Source organism: Drosophila takahashii, chromosome X (assembly GCF_030179915.1).
Source record: "Drosophila takahashii strain IR98-3 E-12201 chromosome X, DtakHiC1v2, whole genome shotgun sequence".
Classification (NCBI taxonomy): Eukaryota; Metazoa; Arthropoda; class Insecta; order Diptera; family Drosophilidae; genus Drosophila; species Drosophila takahashii.
This window is the reverse complement of record NC_091683.1, coordinates 9,088,934-9,109,501: the sequence shown is the minus strand read 5'-3', so window position 1 is coordinate 9,109,501 and position 20,568 is coordinate 9,088,934. Positions and strand designations below refer to the sequence as shown.

Below are 20,568 nucleotides of genomic sequence, written 5' to 3'. Positions count from 1 at the left end.
TAGATGTTGTATATATATAGTATAACCTGGCTAGCTTGAAGTTACAATCACCACAGATTGTTTATCATAGTTTTCGTTCGGGTTTTACGGACCTCTAAAACTCGATGAAACTATTGGCATTGCTCGACTTTTTCCCGAATATTTCGATCTTTTGGGGAACAACTATTTTTCAGATCAATACCAGTAGTTTGATCTAAGTTTTATATTTCCGCTTCATCCTCCCGTTTTCAGTTATGGGTATAATTTCATTGTTTTTAGTTTAGATTTTGTAAGGTGGAATTTAGTTTTCTGTTTCGGGGGGGGAAGACACCACATACACATAGCATCTTGAGCTGCATTGGGATTCGAAAATTGGGTTTGGATTGGGGTTAGGGTTCGGGTGAAATGAGGCGGGATAGGCGGCTTTAAGTAGCATATACAAATAGTATATATATGTAACATTATATTTCTGTCTCGGTTTCCTTGTGGTGTCTCTTAGTTTTGTTATTTACACAGCTTCATTTGTGGTTTGCTTGACGCAAAAAAAAGGGGTTATACATTTTACAATACCATTCACTATTACTGCTTCGCTTAATCATAGTTCAGACGCACAGCTGGCATATAACAGATATCGTACTCCTACTTCTCCTAAACTCTTCTCTTCACTCCGTTTGCTGTAATGCATGATGACAATGATCAACAGTTTGTGTAGTAATGCCCAATATGCGGCACTATCTTCATCAACATAAACATCTTCTGCTGTCATTACTATCAGCATGACTTTTTTCTTAAGTGCTATTAACTAAAACATAACTTAATCTTAATTATGTGTGATTTTTGTGTGTTTTACGTACATTTGCTGTATGTATGTTCAGGGAGTGGGGGGAAAAAGGGTCTCTTTTATAAAAAAAAAAAATATATGGTTGGTAGAGGCAACTATCAAACCGCTAAACTAAACATAAATTTACATTTTATGTTTTTCATCGGCCGTTCTCATGCAATTTCCGCGCAGTGTTTTTATTTTTCGATTCCAGAAGGTGAAGTGGGTTGGTGTCTCGATGACCGGGAGCTTGGCTTTGGGTTTTAGTTGTGGTGCTGGATTACATGAAGCGCTGGCGTTTACTGCTGTAGTGGCAAATGTCCATTTTGTCGTCGATCGGACTGCCGGGACGCTTGCAATGGCGCGCTATTTCGTTGGCAACAAATGCAAATAGTTCGGGGCCACTGGAAAATATTAAAAAGATTTATTAGTTTAGTCAGTTTTGGATTGTAAACTTTGCTATATTGCTATTCAGTTTCCTATTCTACTTTGTTTTATCCATATATGTAAACTTTTGGAAAGATCACTGAAACCCGTTCTCAATGCAATTGCCAAAAAAGGCAATCTCATGTTTCCTGATTCATTCAAGTCGGTTACACAAATCTAGTTCTCCCTGGAATCATCTTGCAAGTAGGATTTTCGGCAGTGCCTTCAACTAACCGTGGACGCAGAACCAAGGCCTCCTTAAAGGTGTGCAAATCATCGCCGATTCCGCCGCCCGGGGCACCGACCGTTCCCTCCTGACGGCCACCGCCTGCTCCGGCGGACAGCAGATGCCCGCCGCCGCCGGCTGCTGTGGGCGGACCATGGGACAGGCCCAGTCCGGAGCTGTGGAATCCCAGGCCAGAGCCACCGCTGCCGCTCTGGTGATGATGCTCCGGCTTCGGCGAGCTGCAAGAAACATAGAGGGTTAATCGGTTTTGTTTTGAGGACAATTTTCAACGGCGACTCACCGACGATTGGCATGTGGATTGGAGTTGGATGGCGGTAGGGGCTTTCCGGCCAAGTAGGCCAACAGATCCTCGCGCCTTATCATCCGGCGTTTTTTGCTGCGCGCCCAATCGGCCAATTCGCGAGTGCGTCTTTGGTAGCCGCACTGAATGGCAGCGTCGCTGGTGCGTTTGAGACCATCACATGATTCTGGACGGGGATCGGAGGAGAAGAATTAGTTGGGCATTCGATGGTTAAGTGTACGATTCAAACCCACCTTTGTAGAGTGTTGTCACAGTGCCAGCTGCGGTCTGGAAGGGCAGCCAAAGGGCGCCTGTGTCTGAGGAAAATGTGTTCGATGAGCGCTCTGAAAGAAATAAGGAGATGTTAAAATCCAGATGGAGATACATTTTTAAATAAAGGGATTTCTAGAAAATCTCGCATATAATGGTATCTTTAGATGATATTATACATATTACAGGCCTAAGGATATTGTAAAAAAAAATCTAACCGGTCCTTAAACTATCTTCTGATCTTTAACGGAACTGCTAGATCATTTATTGAACATGGTTTTTAATATAAAATTGTAGAATTTGTTTTTTAATATAATTATTGTCCTAGAATTTATAATATCCGAATTTATGGATTAGATTAAGAAGGAAATTGTGGAAATATATGTATATGTATATGAAATGTATATAATAAACTACTTCAGATCCCTTACAAAACAAATAATCAAATATACTATACATATAAGATACTATATAAAATGAAATGAATATTACAATATTTTGTGAAATATTTATTTCCATATTTACAATGGAATTTCTTTGAAATGAACAAGGTCAGTATTGAAAGATATGTAGAATAGGTGGAATGAAAGAATGGCCGACTTGAGATCCTTGCAAAAACAATTTCTAGGTGGAAGGCGAACAATGAAAACAAACATGTCCGACTTGTCGATCGGTCTTCCCCCTGCCGCTCTCTCTCTCTCTCTCGCTCACCTTTGACCCCTGCTCCTAGCACACCTGCTGCACGAAAGGATGTAAAAGGACGAGAGAGAGAGACAGGGACAGGGTGGAAGAGAGAGGACGAGAGGAGCCGTTATCGACCGGAGGAAGAGGAAGAAGGCGGTGCAAGAGGGATGGCACTAGGTTCTCGAAATATGTAATTTGCAATGAAATAAAAAAAAACGCAGTGGGAAAGCTGAGAGCGAGAGAGATTAATCTTTCACTTCCGAGTAATTCCCCTTCCGTTTTCTCATTTCGCAAGCCGAAAACAATGACGAAAGCAAAACAGCTGTTCGACCCTCACACACACACACGCACAGCCAGTCAGATGAGCCTGCACTCACATGTTGATTAATGATATCAACAACAACAACAACAAAAGGGGCCCCAGCAGCAACAACAAATAGGAGGAACGAAAAATTCTATTCTTCGAGGCGACGCCTCTGCCCTTTTCATCCTCCGCCTCTCCCTATTCCTATTCCACTGCCAGTGCACTTGCCTCTCGCCATCTCACTTTTCTAGTCCTCTCTCTCGTTTTCTTTTGCTCCCTGTTCTATTGCAGCTCCCCCTCCGCCGCCAACAACAATAATAACAACAACAACACTGTAGCCCTTTCTGCATTTTGATAATGCGTAGTATGAGGAGCGAACGAGAGGGGGGAGTTGCATTTTCATGAAAGCCGGGCTGCTGCCTCCGCCTCTTCTTCTTGCTGTTCTATTAATACCTCGCCCAAAACTATTTTTGAAGAGAGACTGCACACACACACACACGCACACACAAACAAACAACACACACAGATAGACAGACAGAATGGAAACACAAAGAACAGTAACAAAAGGGGGAAAAAAATGTTGAAGCTTGGAAGCCGAAGCCGAAGCCAAAGCCTACGCCCTTGGAAGGGATAACGGGACAACGGGATCTCTAGCCCCACCCCCTCACCTCTGTACAGCTGGGCAACGGCGGTGGCCGAATCCTGGAATGCTCCCCACACGGTGCTCAGATTGTTGTCCCGCTGACGCACGTACTCCCGTTCGAATTCGTCGTGCTGACCGTGGATTTCGCGGTGACACTGCTCCTCCAGCCAGCTCTCCTCGCCGCCCGACTCCGGTTGTTGTTGCATTTCTCTCTGCGTCTCGCTCTCTCTCTCTCGCTTGCGGGTCGGGTGCTCCAAGTTACGGTTCCTTTCCCGTTCCGGCGAATGCCTGGACTACTTCTCTTCTTCTTCCGCTGCTCCTTTTCTGCTGCCCGTTCTTCTTCTTCTGGTGCTGCTGCTGCTGCTGCTACGACGACACACGCACACACACACTGGCACACACGCGAAACGAAACGCACCAACACACTCGCACGCACTTTGGACCAACTCTGGGTTTTGATTTTGGATTTGACCAGGAAATCGGCTGGCTATCCACCGTTTTGACCGTCCTCGCAAGCCGAATGCTCCTCTGGCCGCCCGGTTGTAGGTGATTTAAATTTATTTGTTGTACGAACGACGAGCGAGCAGCACTTTTATGTTGTAAACCAGCACAAAAAAGAACTCACACTCAGCGACGGCGTTGCCAGACGGGCAAGAACTGTCAAACGAACGCTGCTGGCACTGCATTCTAGTTCGATTTTCGGAAACGAGTTCTGAGCCGGCGAACCAGTGGGAAATCGGGGTTCTTAAAAATAAAGATGGAGGCCCAGTAGCATTAGTAGGTAGAGCAAAAAAAGAGAAATTAATTTATACTAGTATCAAAATGGGAAACTATTTAATTTCCAAACTTTCCACGTTCCAAAGAGACCACAATTAAAATAGCATTGTAACTTTGAAAGTCTTCTAAATTTGAATGTTAATTTTTAACACTTTTTATTTAATTTGAGTCCTTTTTTATTTTAACAGTACTGTAAAATATTTGTTATATATTCCAAGATAATCTGGCCAGCTGGTTCGTTTTTAATTTGAGAACCAGTGAAAATTATTCTTTTATAGGTAGCCATTTGATGAACCTAGTATACATATGAACTCCCATATAGATTAATAATACTGTTTATAAACTATATTCGATAAAATTACTTTTATTTATCTGGCTTGGAAGGCTATTAAATATAAAAGTTAAACCTGAAATATTGGCGTATAAAAATCGAAAACTCAAGTTCCGTTTGCTCAAGCTAATAATAATTAAAAAATAATAAAATTGCCTAATTTATTACGCACTTGAGTAGTTCCAGTTCCGCGGTGACTGGTTCCGGAGCAGCTAACTTTTCGAACGAGGTGGCAAGGCCGCAGCAGTTGTCTGCACGTTTTTAAAAGCCGGCCAAAAATCGCCAACGACTCGAAACCGAAATCCAAAACAAAGATGTTTATGAACTCCAATCTCTTCGAGCCGGGCAAATCGAAGCCGGAGCGTAACTTCGTCCAGCTGGCGGCGAAGCAGAGCCAGCGCTTCGACGGCCGGCGGCCCAACGAGTGCCGCGACGTGGAGCTGACCTTCGGCGCGGATTGGGGCACCGTGGCCGTTTCCCTGGGCGCCACAAAGGTGCTGACCCACGTGACCTGCGACCTGGGCGCACCGACCACCTCGCGTCCCAACGAGGGCAAGCTCCAGCTGAACGTGAACCTCGGAGGGGTGGCCTTTCTGGACGAGCTACAGACGACACATGACCAGCGATCCCTGACCCTCAATTCGCTGCTGGAGCGCACATTCCGCAGCTCCAGGTGCGTCGACCTGGAGTCCCTGTGCGTGGCCGCCGAGCAGCATGTGTGGTGCATCCGCGTGGACATCAGTGTGCTCAATCACGACGGCAATCTGTATGGTAAGGCAACTAACTCAAAGTTACTCTTAAATCCCAATAAATCTTGTATTTCCCTTAGATGCCAGCACCATAGCCACTTTGGCCGCCCTGATGCACTTCCGCCGGCCGGATGTCACCTTTGCCGACGACGAGCTGCGGATTTACACGGAAAAGGAGCGCGAGTTTATCCCTTTGTTGTTTCTCCACTATCCCGTGAGCGTCGCCTATTGCATCTACAAGAGCAGCGGCCAGCCCATTGTGGATCCCACGCTGCTGGAGGAGAACGCCGCCGATTCGGTGATTGTCCTGAGCTTTAACTCCTACCAGGAGCTCTGCACCTTGAATGCTGGAGGCACTGCACCCACAAACGTGCGAACCATCATGCAATGTGCCCGCAATGCTGCGACTAGGGCCAAATCCCTGGTGGATTACATACGCAAGGCCCTGTCGCTGGACGAAGAGCGGCGGCAGCAGGGCGGAAGGCGGTTCCAGGGACTGGTGGCTCTCATAGGCGAGAATCAGCACAAGCTGAGCTTCAACCAGCTGATGGGGCAGCAAAGGCAGGAAGTGCCAGCTACTGCAAGTGAGAAAATGGAGGTGGATGTAAGCATAACTAAGCCGGAGATCGAGGAGATTCAGCCGGAGGCCAAACAGGAGACAGGAGACGCACCCATGGACTCGAGCAGCTGGCTGCCCCAGGATGAGGACTCCCAGGAGCTGCCCACGCCCTCGGAGGCATCGGCATCGAAGGGCGCCAAGGGCAAACAGAATCGCAGCAAGAGCAAGGCCAACAAAAAGCAATTGGCCAAGAAACCAAGTAGGCTAAAAGCAAATAAACCGCATAAACCATTTGATTTCACCACCAAAAATCTCTTTTTCAGATCACAGCGACTCCGAGGAGGAGGCCAAGCCAGTCATCTAGCCGATATGTATACAAAAGTAGTCATGTAGTTAAGTGAAAATGCTTTCTATTAAGTTTTATTTAGGCTTAAATGTATGGCTAAAATCAGTCTAGGCTTTAACAGAAATCGTTTAATGCGCAACCGATGCGATGTTCGTCTTAGTTAGGCTTAAACTAGAGCTCTAAATATATGTTACCAGCCCGTCGGGGCAAACGAGACGATGTTTAAGTTTAAATATTGCATTTCTTGTAGTCTAATTGTGCTTCAATTCGATTCGATTCGTTCAAGGTTTATTGGTGTTCTGTTCTCTGTTGTTTCTCTGTTTTCTAGCCATCCCCGCTTAACTTGATTTATAATACAAACGATTAAAGCCTAAGGATACGAATTGCTACTTGATTGAGTGTTCTCTGCGTGTGTTCTCTGTTAATTCTCTTGTAAATTTACATAGTTTATTTAATGTAATGTGTGTAATGTGTGTGTGTATAAAGAGCTATTAACAACGGACCAAGGCTACAATTAGTTTTGTAAATTTCTTTCATGCTTATGTTAGATTAAGTTTACGTTTCATCGCGCTATACTATTTTTTGGGAGCACCAGTTGCCTTTTTCCCCACGTTCTTCATTGTTTGTGTTCCGGGCGGTCGTTCCGGGAGGAAAGGAGTTCGGGCAGTGGTGTAGGTATGGAAACTTGGGTTTTGGGGGTGCACAGATGAGAGGGACATTTCGCTATCAGTATTTCCGTATTTTCGTAAACAATGCCGACGTCCAGCAAATGCAGCAACAATGTGAAAAGGGTTTATCGGCGGTTTGGTTTGGCCAGCGTTAGAAGGAGTAGACGTCGTCGGCGTCCTCCTCCTCCCTCCGCCCGCCGACGCGCCTTCAGGTGGTGTCGTTGCCAAGGCCGTTCTTCTGGTCCAGCTTGTTCGAGCCCATCTTCACCATGTAGACGAAGAACGTGATGATCTCCTTCTCCTTGATGGGTATTGTCTTGAAGTGCTTCATGATGGTCTAAAGGGAAGAAGGGGTTGCGAGGTTAATAAAAGGGAAGTAATGATCTTCAAAACTACTTCTTAGGATACTAAACACACTTGTTCAATAAAAGGAGCTTCAAAACAACCTACTAAAGTGATTATAAGATCGAATCAACAGCTCTAATCTAGGGTTCCCAGTAATTAGACATGGTTTCTTTGGACTGAAGTCACTAAATGGAAGAATAATCCTAGGTTTATAATAACTTTCCTTTGTTCCTAGTGATTCCACCTGGTTTCTGCCCACTTAAGTCACTAAATGGAAGGGGGAATCACTTGGTAAACAAAAGGAGGCCAAGGATAACCTACTAAAGTGATTATTAGATCGAATCCCAGTGATTCCACATGGTTTTTTCGGACTTAAGTTACTAAACCAGAGGGAAATCTTATCTGCTCCACTGACCCCCGTGACTCCTAGTGATTCCACATGGTTTCTGCCCACTCAAGTCACCAAATCAAAGGGTAATCCTTGGCTTCCAAGCTATAAAATACTCACATCCGCCAGCTGCGCCCGCTTCATGCCCTGCCGCGTCTGCACCTTGAAGTGACGCTTGTAGCGGCGCAGCGTGCTCACGCCCAGCTGGTAGAGATCGGGGAACTCGTGCAGGTCCGTGTCCGTCTCGTTGCTGTCGTCCTCGCTGTCCTTGCGACGCCGCTTGGTGCGCACCGACTGGATGCGCTCCTTGTGGTGGTCGCAGATGTAGATGTGCTGCGCCGCCGGGTCGCTGCTCAGCTTGAGGCGCTTCTGGGCCACCGTCTTCTGGATGCGCTTCGAGTAGCTGGCGTAGCCGGCTTGGTTGCGACACCGCTCCATGTCGTCGATCAGGCAGCAGGTTTGGTCCGTGTGCCCGCGGCTGTCCTCCTCGCCGGTGCTAAATCCGTTGTTCATCCTGTCGGGGGGATCGCTCTGTCCAATCCAAAACGAGATTTGATTCAATCCAATCCTTTCCTGCTTTTTGCTGCCTCCTCTGTTTCTGTTTTTCTCCGTTTCTCTTATGTTTTTTTTCTTTTGCCTGGCAGTGTGACCAGAGCAGTAGCTAACAATTATACCAACAATTTAGCCGAGACAACCACCAAGGGCAGTGGCCGTTCTAAATCTGACCATCTGGCAACGCTGCTCGGAAATTATTTAACTCTTCCGATTTAGTGTGACCAGAGTAGTAGCTAACAATTATACCAACAATTTAGCCAAGACAACCACCTGGGGATTAGCCAATTTAAATCTGACCATCTGGCAACGCTTACTTCCCCGATTTAGTGTGACCAGAGATACCAACAATTTAGCCGGGACAACCACCAGGGGCAGTGGCCATTTAAAAAATCGTATTCCACCATCTGGCAACGCTGCTGGGAAATTCTTTAGTTTAGTTTCCCCCGATTTCGGCCGCCCACCGCCCACTGCCACCCCCCTAATTCGCCGGAAAAGCGGAAAACCGGAGGAGATGGCCCTGCCCTCGATCTCGACGCTGCTGGGCGTGGCCTTCCTGGCCTACATCAGCCACTCGATCTACCAGATGTCGCAGCTCTTCACCACGCTGCAGTGCAGCGGTACTCCCTGCTACCAATCCTTCCTGGCCGACCGGCCGCGCCTCCAGCTGGCGCTCTTCTCCTCCCTCAGCCGCAGCCCGATTGCCTCCGAGGTGCGGGATCTCTACAAGGCCAAGAGCTTCGACTACCACCAGGGCTTCGAGCACGACTTCCAGTTGGATGTGCCGCTCAAGACGCGGCGCAATGGCTCGCTGTACTTCCATGTGGTGGTGGCCCTGGAGGGCGAGCCTTTGGAGTGGCGCAGCCTGCGCCGCGATGGACCCACCGTTGTGCACACAATGAGTCTCACGGACTACATGGTTCCGCGGGCGGAGGCGTTTAATCTCCTCGGGGATTCGGATAAAGGAGCTGCTGCAGCTGCTCCTGCTGTCCAGAAGAAGGGAGGAGCCCCCTCGGGACGTCCCAGCACCCACATCCGCTCGAATATCTACGTAACCCTGCTCACCGATCTCTTTTCCGTCTCGCAAGCGGATGTTCCGCCGGAAATGGCGCCACTGATCCGGGTCAACCGCATGCAGCAGATCCTGCCCATCCTGCAGACGGACACCTTCAACACGCGGCTCAAGGACCTCGTCCAGGTGACCCGCAACACCACCGAGTTCACCTTCAGCTTCCACTACAAACCGGTCGGCGTGGGCAAGCTGCGGCTGATGCTGCTCATGGAGCACGCCACCCAGGCGCTGCTCACCATTGGCTTCGCCACCAAGGACATTGACGAGGTGAAGGGCATCTTCTCGGACACCAATGTCTACCTGCTGTGCGGCACCATCTTCGTCTCGAGTATCCATGTGAGTGGGTTAATAATATATCAGGGATTAGCAACTAATGAGTAACTTACAGATGCTCTTCGACTTCCTGAGCTTCAAGAATGACGTGGCCTTCTGGCGGCGCAAGCAGTCGTACGAGGGCCTCTCCAGCCGCACCACCATGTGGCGGGCCTTCTCGCAGATCGTCATCTTCCTGTACCTCCTCGACGAGAACACCTCGTATCTGGTGCTAGTGCCCGTGGGCCTGGGCGCGCTGATTGAGCTGTGGAAGTGCAAGAAGATCCTGCGCCTGGAGCTCAGCTTCAGTGGGATGATTCGTCGCAAGTTGGAGCAGGCGGATCGCCGGCAGACGGCGGCGGAGGAGGAGGAGCAGAAGACGGATCAGTTCGATCGGCAGGGCATGCGGTATCTTAGCTATCTCCTGTATCCACTTTGCCTGGGCGGAGCGGTCTACTCGCTGCTGTATCAACCGCATCGATCCTGGTACTCGTGGACCCTCAACTCGCTGGTCAATGGCGTCTACGCCTTTGGGTTCCTCTTCATGCTGCCGCAGCTGTTTGTTAACTACAAACTCAAATCGGTGGCCGCGCTGCCTTGGCGCGCCTTCATGTACAAGGCATTTAATACGTTCATCGACGACTTCTTCGCCTTCATCATCACCATGCCGACGGCCCATCGGGTGGCCTGTCTGCGCGACGACATTGTGTTTATTATTTACCTGTACCAGCGGTGGCTTTACCCAGTGGATAAGAGTCGTCTGGATACGGGGATGGCCATTGGCGAGGCCCCGGAGAGCTCTTCCAGCTCCTCCAACTCCACGGCGGCCACGCGCAAGAAGCGCAATTGATTTTGAGCAATGCAATATTGCACATTCCATTCAATCCGACTCCGTCTTTAGTTCAGTAGTGATATTAACCCCATGTCGTAGACTTAAATGGTTACCCAATAGCCGAAATATAGTGGAACCCAGCCGACAAATGCATTTTATAGGATTTTAAAACTATAGTCTCCTATTTAAACAGTGTAAATTAGAAAACTACTTGTAAAGACTGGTTAATTGGTCAATTTAAAGTACTAACCCTGTATCCCAACGTAGATGAAAGCGAGTTCTAGCAACCGAATCAGTTAACAGCAAGAAAAGAAGCAGAAAATCACATTTTATATGACTGCCTACAAATAGAACTGAATAAAATCACATATTTTAGAAAATGCAAACAAATCTAGTTTGTAATTTTGCTTTTTATATGCGTATGCCACTTTATTAGCCTACTGTTAAGTCCAATATTTGTGCTGGATGCGTGTGTATTTCTTGGGGACGACGAAAAAAGGGATGTATTTTAAGCTTAAACTAAACTGGCGAAGGAAAAAGAGTTTGCCGCTTCCACGAGTTGACTGCTGGCTCCTTCTAGCCGTTGCGGATGCCCAGCGCCTGCTCCAGCTCGGCCCGCTTCTGGTTGACCTTGGTGAAGAAGTAGCGCGAAACGGCCTCGTGCGTCCACGGCTGGTAGTAGAACTCGGCGCGGCGCTCCTCCTCCGGATTGCCCACCACATCGGTCATGAGCTAAAAGGATAGTTATCGTTAGTAGATAGTTAAGATCAAAGATCACTCGACCCACCTTCAAATCCCTCGTCTGACTGATGATCCAGCGGTGGATAAACATCTGCGGATCCTTGGCGAAGCTCAGGAAGAACTCCCTGTTCGTCTTCATCTGGTTAATGGTGTCCACCGTCTCGTGGATCTTCGTGTCCAGCCCCTGGATCTCCTGCTGGCTGGCGGTGCTCATCAGGAAGCTGTTCATCTGGTTCTTGAGCGTGTCATCGACCTCCACATCGATGTCATAGCAGGCGGTCTGCTTGTTCTCCGCACCGCTCTCGATAAAGTGATTGATTACAATCGGATCTGGCGGATGGAGCAGCGGATTGAGGCGTTGCGGTATCTCGGCGAACTTCATGCGCTGGCAGCTGAATATCTGCTCCAGATACTTGTCGCAATTGATGTACTCCCGCTCGTGGGCATCCTGCAGCTTGTGCGTCTTGATGTACTGCCACAGGGCGGAGATAATCACCGGCCGCGTCTGCGTGTGCACGCCCAGCAGGCGCGCTAGGCGCGGATCCAGCTTGAACTGCAGCGGCTGGTAGTCGAGCAGCAGGAGGATGGTGCAGCGCACATTGCGGTCGCCCGGCCGCTTCACCTGGAACCCGTCCGTCTCCTGGGTGGTGTGGGTGCGATGCCACTCGACCAGATGGTTGTCCGGCCCGTACAGCTCCTTGTCCAGCTCGATGACCAGCGACTTGAAGAACGACGAGAACTTGCGCTTGATCTTTGTATTGGGATCGCCCTTCCCATCCTCCAGGAGCCGTCCCTCCACGCGCAGCTCCCACGAGGCGACGGCGCCCTCCTCGCCATCGTTGGTCGGCTCCTTGCTGGGATAGAATGTGTTCGAGATGAAGATGCGCAGCTTGCGCTTCTGCTTCATCGGTCGCTTGAGCGCCTCCTGGATGTCCAGGCGCTTGCGCATGATGGTGGCGTCCAGCTTCCGCTCGAACGTCAGCAGATCCATGTACGCCTGCGACTCGGGCACCAGATCGCGCACCTTCTGCGGCAGTATCTTGTCCGCCAGCTTCTTTTTCTTCTTGGCGCTCACGAAGTCGCCCTTCCCGCCGCCGCCGCCGCCTCCACCGCCGCCGCCGCCCAGGCTGCGCGACTCGTTGGACCGCTTGCTGCCTCCGCCGGAGCCCACGCCACCGCCGGCGGCGCCCGTGCCGCGCAGGCCGCTCTGGAAGGCCGGCTGCTGGGCGGCGCGCTGCAGAAGCGAAGGCCCCGGAACGCCGGGCACACCGGGAACTCCGCCCGGCACTCCGGCCACGTTCGCTGTGCCCGGCACCGGTTGCGTGGTGTTCGGGTGCAGGGGAAAACCACGGGGCTATATGGGGAGGAAAATCCAGGATCATTTAGAGATCAGGAAAAGCGAAATTACGGGAAAAACTCACCGGAAAAGTGGCGCCTGGCGGCGGATAGGGACGCATGCCGGGCGCCGGCGGCGGTGGCTGGTAGCGCGATTGCACCGGCGCTTGGCCAGGTGCGAAGCGTTGCGACATCTTCTCTAGTCGCTCCTTTCGCTTTTCCGCCCTTTAACACTCGCGGAAAATGGATTTTCAGCGCTTTTTGTTTCAATACAACAACGCGTCACACACACAATTTCGCCTGTAAAATGGCGTCAAAACAGGGCTGCACTAGCGCTAGAGGTGGGCGGGTAAGCGATAGTTCGAGCAACGTCTGGCAGGGCTGCATTAACTTTTTTTATTTTGTTTATTGTGTAGTAACAAGCTAACTAATTAACTATTGTAAAAAATAAAATATTAAGTTGCCAAGCTATTAAAGCAACGCAAAATTTCTATTAAATCATACAACATATTTGAACTGTTTTAAAAGTAGTTCCAAAAACACAATTTCCTGAAGAAATAAACATGAACTCGTTCCTGGTAAAAGGTAAAAGTAAGCAAGTGGATTGTTCTATACACTAAAAATAAATTAAAGTAATTAAATATTTTTAAAGTAGTACTATCGATAAGACCGAACGATTTGAAAACATCGATAGCACCGACATCAAAGTTCTCCCACCTCTAACACAGCCCAAAACACAATTGTCATTTTCAAACCGAGTTTGCTGAAAAGAGTTTTTGCACAATTTAAAACAAATATTTAAAAAACAAGGTATCAAAGGGATTCCACGTTCAGCCGCCAGACGAGAAGGTTGTACGGTACTACTGTCATTGGAAGCCATTTTTGCCGCCAAAACCCCGATCGTGTAAAATTTCTCAGAACTTCTGGGATTCCCGGAAACAACAGTTTTCGTGGAAAGTCCAAAAATGAGTTCAAACGGAAAGGGAAAGCTGCCACCGAGTGGTACGATCCCGAAACCAAAAACTTACGCAGCATCAACTATCTCGACAAGAAGCAAAGGAATAAAAGAACAGAAAATAAAGGAGGAGAAGAAGAAGGAAACACCCAAACAACCAACCAACGGTAAAATGCAAGTGAAACCGAATCAAAAGACTGTGAGTGAAAAGAATTTTAATAATAATACGCAAAATAAATATGATTGTGAAGATAAGGGACCTTTCATTGTCTGCATAGACAAATTAAGCGATTCAGCCGAAAGAAAGGCTATAAACCAATTCCAGCTATCTGCTTGCCTAAGCAAGCTGAATTTTGGCGGGATAGAGGAGGTCGCCAAGGTTGGCTATGGACGATGCAAAGTCAAGTGCAGCTCGGCTGATAGGGCAAATGAGTTGGCCAACAACGCCAATTTAGCTAAGGAAGGATATATCGCCTTAATTTTTAAACACTTCATTAGTAAAGCAGGCATCATATTTAACGTCCCTATGCACCTTTCGATAGAAGAAATAACACATAACATAAAATCAGACATTCCCATTGTGGATATAAACAGAGTAATGAGAAAAGATAAAAATAACAAGAAGGAACTTGTTCCAACAGGAAGAGTAATAATTAATTTTAAAGGACAACTACTCCCAAAAGAGATTAAGTTTTTATATGCTAAGGTGGAAGTTCAGCCGTACATTTACTTTACACAATGTTACCGATGTTTTAGGTTTGGTCACACTGCCAAGCACTGCAAAGGTAAAAACAAGTGCTTTAATTGCGGGCTAGAACACGGAGTAGAAGTTATATGTTCCAAAATAGAATGCGCCAATTGCAAACAGGGACACGTAGCTACCTCCCACACATGTCCGGCCAGAAAAAAAGCGTATGCTATTCAAAAAACAAAGGTCTTGGAAAACTTAACCATCCAGGAGGTGCGCAAAAAGTATCCATCTCTATTCTCTAGGGAGGCTCCGGTGTTAGAGGACCATAGGTCCTTTCCCTCACCGTGTTGGGAAAGCCAACAAGCAAATAGTACACTTAACAGCTCAGCGGAATCAGCAAAATCGATTCATTCCATTAATTCATATGCCAACATAGCGAAGGGAAACAAAAGGCAGGGTAATAGCTCATATAATATCTCACAAACGCACCAGAATCTAGCCATAGACAAATTAAATACACTGGGGAAAAAAATCTCAGAATTCATTACCATTAACAACAATAATTCCACAACAAACGAGTCAATATTACACTTTCTAGGGGAGATTAGGGACTTTATAAACCAAAGTAACGCAGATATAGATGCACAACAGATTTCGAACACCATTGAATCTCTCTCTCAGCCGATACCATCACAATGAAAATTCTACAACTAAACATACAAAGCTTGAATAACTTAAACAACAAACATCTCTTAAGCATGCATCTCATAAACAACAATATCGACATAGCGGTTCTTTCTGAAATCTGGGTTAAGGATAACAGCGACTGCAGCATTCCAGAGTACCATTTTTTTGGAAAACCCAGGGAGGATGGCTATGGTGGAGTTGGTGTTTATATACGATGCAACATAAAGTTTAGAATTCTAAAATCTGTAGATAATATAGAAAATTTAGGAATACAGACACTAAATCTTAAGAAAAATATTAACATCTTTGGTTTATATATTCCCCCCTCAACCACAGTTCAAAATCTGAAACAGGGCATTAGAAATCTATTTAACTACGCTGCATCTCTAAATAACCCGACCATAATCGGTGGAGACTTTAACTCGAAATCAATAACATGGGGTAGCACAAGTAGCGATCAAAAGGGCCACACAGTCGAACGAGCTGCTCTAGACGCAGGCTTTGTATGCCTTAACGACGGCTCCCCAACTTTCTCAGTCAGCCCTGCACAATTCTCAGTCCTCGACCTCACGTTCTCTAACACGAGAGATCTTGACATTTCATGGAGTTCCTCCAGATGCAAAATTACCAACAGCAACCATTTTCCGATAGAAATTATTATTAACAACATAAGTACAAACACAAACTCATACAAAATACTAGACAATAAAGTGGCTATTGCCTTTGAAGGAGTTAACTTTACCAGCCTAGAAACTATTAACAATTCATTAGAAGCCATTACCAAGGCAAATACAATCAAAATCACTGAAAGAAACAAATACGAACCGAAAAAATGGTGGTGTCAAGAAGGGGAAAAGTTATATCGGCTTAGAAATGCTGCTAGGCAGAAGTTTTACCTTACCAAAAAATTCGAAGACGCCCGTAAAACACTAACTGCAGAAAAGACCCTCCAAGACTATATCCGAAACAAGAGAAGGTCTAACTTCCAAGCCTTTGTAGAGGAAATTTCAGAAAGTCCATCCATCTGGAAAAGTATCAAAAACTTGAAAAAATACAAGCAGATAAAACGAACGGGCAACTCATGGTCAGAAGAAGAAGATGAGCAATTCCTGCAAATTATCCAAGATACCCCGTCCACCAGAGAAGTTACAAGCGGTCCTATCAGGGATCCAGATACTTTGCAGCTCTATACTCGAAATTCCTTTGAAATCGCCGACTTTTCAGAATTTTTGGCCTCCAGAAAACCAGACTCTGCAAAAGGACTGGATAAAATTTCATATCGAATGATACAAGCACTATCTCAGGCAAAGAAAACGGAATTGTTCAATCTCTTAAATTCTATATGGCTTTCCGGCCAAATCCCAGAATGCTGGAGAGAAATAAAAGTAGTGCCAATCCCAAAGAGAAACTCAGACGCAACCAAATTAGCCAATTACAGACCTATATGTTTATTAAGCGTCCTATTCAAGGTATTAGAGGGGCTCATAAAACTTCAATTTGACCAACACATTTCGGCAAACAGGCTGCTACCTGATAGATCTTATGCTTTTCGAAAATACAGGTCCACAACACTATGCATAAATGACCTTATAAACAAAATACAATCTCTAAAGGCTGAGGGCTTTCAGGTGGTAGCAGCGTGCCTTGACCTCCAAAAGGCTTTTGACTGCGTGGATATAGGCATCCTGGAAAACAGACTCACAAGTCTCGGCTTCAACCTCCATCAAATCACTTGGGTAACTGACTTTCTTCGAAAGCGAATTTTGGTGAAGGGCGGATGTCGTCTGGAGCTCAACAGGGGGGTCTCTCAGGGTAGTTGCCTTAGCCCAACTCTTTTCAACCTGTACACGGCTGAACTGCACTCCCTGAACGACCAAAACTGTGAGCTGTTCCAGTATGCGGATGATTTCTTTCTGGTATGCTTTGATCCCACCTTCGCAGGAGCCAGAGATAAGCTGTTAGAAAAGATCTCAGAATTTGAAATTGAATGCAGTGACTTAAATCTATCCTTCAACCCTACCAAATCCAAGGTAATTCACTTTAATTTGCGTAGGCAACCGCTTGAAGTTCTGCACAATGGCACACCAATTAGGGACGTAGAACAGATTAAATATTTAGGAAGAATCGTAGCCGCAAATAACTCACCTTGCGCCCATATCGAGCGCGCGGTCTCTTCAGCAAACAAAACTTGTGCCTTCTTAAAGTTGCTCAGTGGTTGCACCTTTGGAATTAACCCTAGTAAAGGTCTTCTCTTACATAAAGCGTTTGTGAGAAGTAAGCTGGAGTATGCATGCTCGTCATTTAGCAAATTGTCCAAAACAGCCACAGACAAAATTAAAACGCATACCAACCTTAACCTTAGGCGTGTACTAGGTCTCATTAAATGCACTCCAGTCCCCATCATATACCACATGGCGGCTGAGCTTCCACCGGAGTATAGGATTCGATTTCAAACAGCTAAAGAGCTGATCAAGGTATTTGCACACGAGTTACCTGCCAAAGAAATCCTACTCTCCAATAGCGATCTGAACACCAGCTACGCAAAGTCGTACAAGGACTATAAACACATAATAGACCAGGTCAAAATCTGTGATCCGGAGCCAATCCGCACTAGCAAAATAAGGGTAGATTTAGACTTCTTTAAGGGAACAGCCAAAACTAAAAGTGATATAGACCTAACAAGCATTATGCAAATATTTAAGGAAAAAATGGTAGACCTTAGGAGCAGGGGCTTTGAGATTGTCTTCACAGACGGATCCGTTACTCAAAATCATTCAAGCGCAGCCTTTTTAATAGACAGTTCCAAACATTTAGAAAGTTGTTACACAAACAAGATTCTGTCCTCTCTGTCAGCCGAACTGCTAGCGATAGACAAAGCGGTCAACCATGTCATCTCGGTGGGCATACCTCGAGTAGCCATCCTAACCGACAGCAGGAATAGCGCGATAGCATTACAAAAAGCCAGTCATAACAACTTTTTAACCTACAATATTAAAAAGAAAATTGCCAATAATGAGAAACTGAGTCTAGTAGAAATTCACCACATACCCAGTCACACCGGAATTCCGCAAAATGAAATCGTGGACCAGGCCGCCAAGAATGCCCCCTCCCAAGGAACTTTCACAGCACTAGGATGGAGTATAAAAGATGCCACTGCCGAAATTCACCGGCTAATACAGGACGACTGGGAGAAGGACTACGCCAACTTTGCTGCGGAAAAACAGCGGGGTTACTGCGAACTCTTCCCTACAACACTAAACAAACCATGGTTCACCAACCAAGGCTCCAAGCTAAAACCAAACAGTATTAAAATAATTAATAGATTACTTAGCGGCAACGCATTTGACAATTATACGCTTCACAAAATGCACGTAGTAAATAACAACAGATGTGACAGTTGCGATGTTTTCGACAACGCTTCACACATCATTTTCAGCTGTTCCAAATACAACACTGCCAGACATCGCTTTCCATCCCTGGAAAAATACCAAGACGTATACCAGTTCCTAAAACACGAAAATATAGACGCTTACCAACACATAATTAATTTTCTGGAAGAAATTAAAGTAAACTTATAATTAACAGGCCTTAAACCAAATTTCCTAAACCATACAACTTGGCAATTTCCACGTTTACGAGGGTGGCCAAATAATCCCACGGCATTCAAGGGTGTCGTGGAAACTTAAACCACAAAAAAAAAAAAAAAAAAAACCGAGTTTGCCGAGTTAATTCCGAAAAGAAGCCCAAGAAATGGAGGAGAGTTGGTGGGTGGCCAATCTGAAGGCTCTGGAATCGCAGCCGCAACGCCTGGAGGCCCTGACCAGGATGAACACGGCGATCGGCAAGGAGGCGGCCCTGCCGCGCCAACTCATCGGTCGCCTTTTGTCGGCGGCGGAATTGTACGACTGCGCCAATCCCGCCGTGGATGCGTCTACTGGCAAGGATCCCTCTGTGGACGTGGCCCTGGAGCTGCTGGGCCACTGCCTCGACCAGCTGCCGCTGGACACCTCCGACGAGCAGCTGCCCAGGCTGCTGGGTCGCGGCTTAGGCCACCCGAATCCCGCCCTGCGCTCCCTAATCCTGGCCAGCGTGCTCAGGGAGCTGCGCCGCCAGCTGAACGCCGGCCAGGTGCGCCCGCTGCCCAACAACGAGCTGATCCTCCACATCCTGGACGAGCTGAGGCAGCCGCAGACGGAGGCCAGCTCGCTGGCCATCAATATCCTCTCCATTCTGCTCGTCCAGCGACTCGGCGACGCCGACGTGCAGGCCAAGCTGGTGCAGCTGCTGCAGCAGGACGAGATCGTGCGCTGTCGCGCCTACGAACTGGCCGTGGCCCTGGCCAAAAGCAGTGCCGCTTCCCTGAGCGCCGTCGAGTTCATTTTGGACGCGGCACTCAGCGAGCTGGACAACGACGATGTGCTGCTGCAAGCCAGCGTAATGGAGCTCCTGGTGCCGCTGGCCGAGCAGAACCACGGCCTCTCCTACATGGAGCGACGTCGCGTCTTCGATGTGATCAGCGGCCGGGTGCAGCGCATCGAGGAGAATCCCCTGGACGCCCTGCTCATACCCAGCATCATGAAGTTCTTCGGCAAGATTGCCGCCGTCCAGCCGCAGAAGATCATCGCGGGCTATCCGCACATGCTGGCCTGCCTGTTCCAGCAGCTGCAGTCGGAGGACGAGACCATTCTGCCCACAGCCATGGACACGCTGGCCAATTTGGCCAGCACGCCGCAGGGAAAGGTGCTGCTGCACTTGAACTTTAACACGGCCATGGAGGAGTCGTTCAAGAAGTACGGCTCGTACACAAAGAAGCTATCGGCGCCGCTTAAAGAGCGCCTGCTCAACTCGCTGGATGTTGTTTATGCGGTGGAAACACCGCCCACCAAGGAGATTAAGTAAGTTCGCCCTCTTTAGTGTATACATCTTGCTGATGATTCCCTTTCCTTCCAGTTCCATCCTAAAAACCTGGTACGAAAGCTTCGCCGGCGGAGCACAGGCCAATGCCATCATGGAGCTGATCAACACGCCGTTCCCCGACCTCCAGTTGGCCGCTTTGGGTCTCCTGAAGTCCATCTGCAAGTACAACTGGGGCATTGTGGCCCTGAAGAACACCGGCGGCGCTGTGGAGTTCCTGCTGTCGCGCCAGAAGGATCTGCACAAGGACGTCAAGTACCTCAAGTGGGAGATCATGGAGATGCTGGCCGCCAGCGCCGAGTTCTCGCCCACCGAAACCGTGCGCTTCGCGGCCTACGTGAACGAGGGTCCCTACCACATCCAGGCGGACGTTAACATAGCCACCGAGGGGCAAAGCTAAGTGCCAAGCATTTACCGCCTTTTACCGCCGATTATAAATCAAGTGTACAGCGAAAGGGTTCAACTAACATCTGAATATGTATTTATAGAATTACAATAAGATTTAACTATTAGATCACATGTAACAAAGCCCCGCGGGGCAGGTCGAATTGATGGGGATATACATGTACTTTGGACAATTGTAAGAGGTTTGCCTTAAAAACGATTGGTAAAATATCTTTGGGGGGTGAGAAATAAAAGATATTAAATGAAGAAACTTGTG

The 20,568-nt window shown here is 47.5% G+C and overlaps 6 protein-coding genes across 6 annotated transcripts; 3 read left to right on the top strand and 3 right to left on the bottom strand.

The window, feature by feature from the left end:
* Nucleotides 1-422: 422 nt before the first annotated feature.
* On the bottom strand, nt 423-4,310 carry LOC108068062 (HUWE1-associated protein modifying stress responses). The gene is made up of 5 exons (XM_017157455.3): nt 3,679-4,310; nt 2,007-2,096; nt 1,753-1,939; nt 1,460-1,690; nt 423-1,203 (listed from the first exon to the last, which is right to left on the bottom strand). Exons 1-5 carry the CDS (start codon nt 3,857-3,859, stop codon nt 1,080-1,082), a joined length of 813 nt encoding a protein of 270 aa, XP_017012944.2. The 5' UTR covers nt 3,860-4,310; the 3' UTR covers nt 423-1,079.
* Nucleotides 4,311-4,981: 671 nt separating this feature from the next.
* On the top strand, nt 4,982-6,648 carry Rrp45 (exosome complex component Rrp45). The gene is made up of 3 exons (XM_017157493.3): nt 4,982-5,532; nt 5,591-6,328; nt 6,393-6,648. The coding sequence occupies exons 1-3, from the start codon at nt 5,076-5,078 to the stop codon at nt 6,431-6,433; spliced, it is 1,236 nt and encodes a 411-aa protein (XP_017012982.2). The 5' UTR covers nt 4,982-5,075; the 3' UTR covers nt 6,434-6,648.
* Nucleotides 6,463-8,474, bottom strand: Sap30 (SIN3-associated polypeptide 30). The gene is made up of 2 exons (XM_017157494.3): nt 7,937-8,474; nt 6,463-7,420 (listed from the first exon to the last, which is right to left on the bottom strand). The coding sequence occupies exons 1-2, from the start codon at nt 8,327-8,329 to the stop codon at nt 7,292-7,294; spliced, it is 522 nt and encodes a 173-aa protein (XP_017012983.1). The 5' UTR covers nt 8,330-8,474; the 3' UTR covers nt 6,463-7,291.
* Nucleotides 8,475-8,763: 289 nt separating this feature from the next.
* On the top strand, nt 8,764-10,952 carry LOC108068066 (lipid scramblase CLPTM1L). Its single transcript, XM_017157459.3, has 2 exons — nt 8,764-9,776; nt 9,829-10,952. The coding sequence occupies exons 1-2, from the start codon at nt 8,883-8,885 to the stop codon at nt 10,600-10,602; spliced, it is 1,668 nt and encodes a 555-aa protein (XP_017012948.2). The 5' UTR covers nt 8,764-8,882; the 3' UTR covers nt 10,603-10,952.
* A 27-nt stretch (nt 10,953-10,979) lies between these two features.
* Nucleotides 10,980-12,975, bottom strand: Bap60 (Brahma-associated protein 60). The gene is made up of 3 exons (XM_017157460.3): nt 12,747-12,975; nt 11,372-12,679; nt 10,980-11,316 (listed from the first exon to the last, which is right to left on the bottom strand). The coding sequence occupies exons 1-3, from the start codon at nt 12,852-12,854 to the stop codon at nt 11,161-11,163; spliced, it is 1,572 nt and encodes a 523-aa protein (XP_017012949.2). The 5' UTR covers nt 12,855-12,975; the 3' UTR covers nt 10,980-11,160.
* A 5,761-nt stretch (nt 12,976-18,736) lies between these two features.
* On the top strand, nt 18,737-20,562 carry LOC108068073 (26S proteasome non-ATPase regulatory subunit 5). Its single transcript, XM_044393908.2, has 2 exons — nt 18,737-19,888; nt 19,944-20,562. The coding sequence occupies exons 1-2, from the start codon at nt 18,744-18,746 to the stop codon at nt 20,305-20,307; spliced, it is 1,509 nt and encodes a 502-aa protein (XP_044249843.1). The 5' UTR covers nt 18,737-18,743; the 3' UTR covers nt 20,308-20,562.
* Nucleotides 20,563-20,568: the final 6 nt, after the last annotated feature.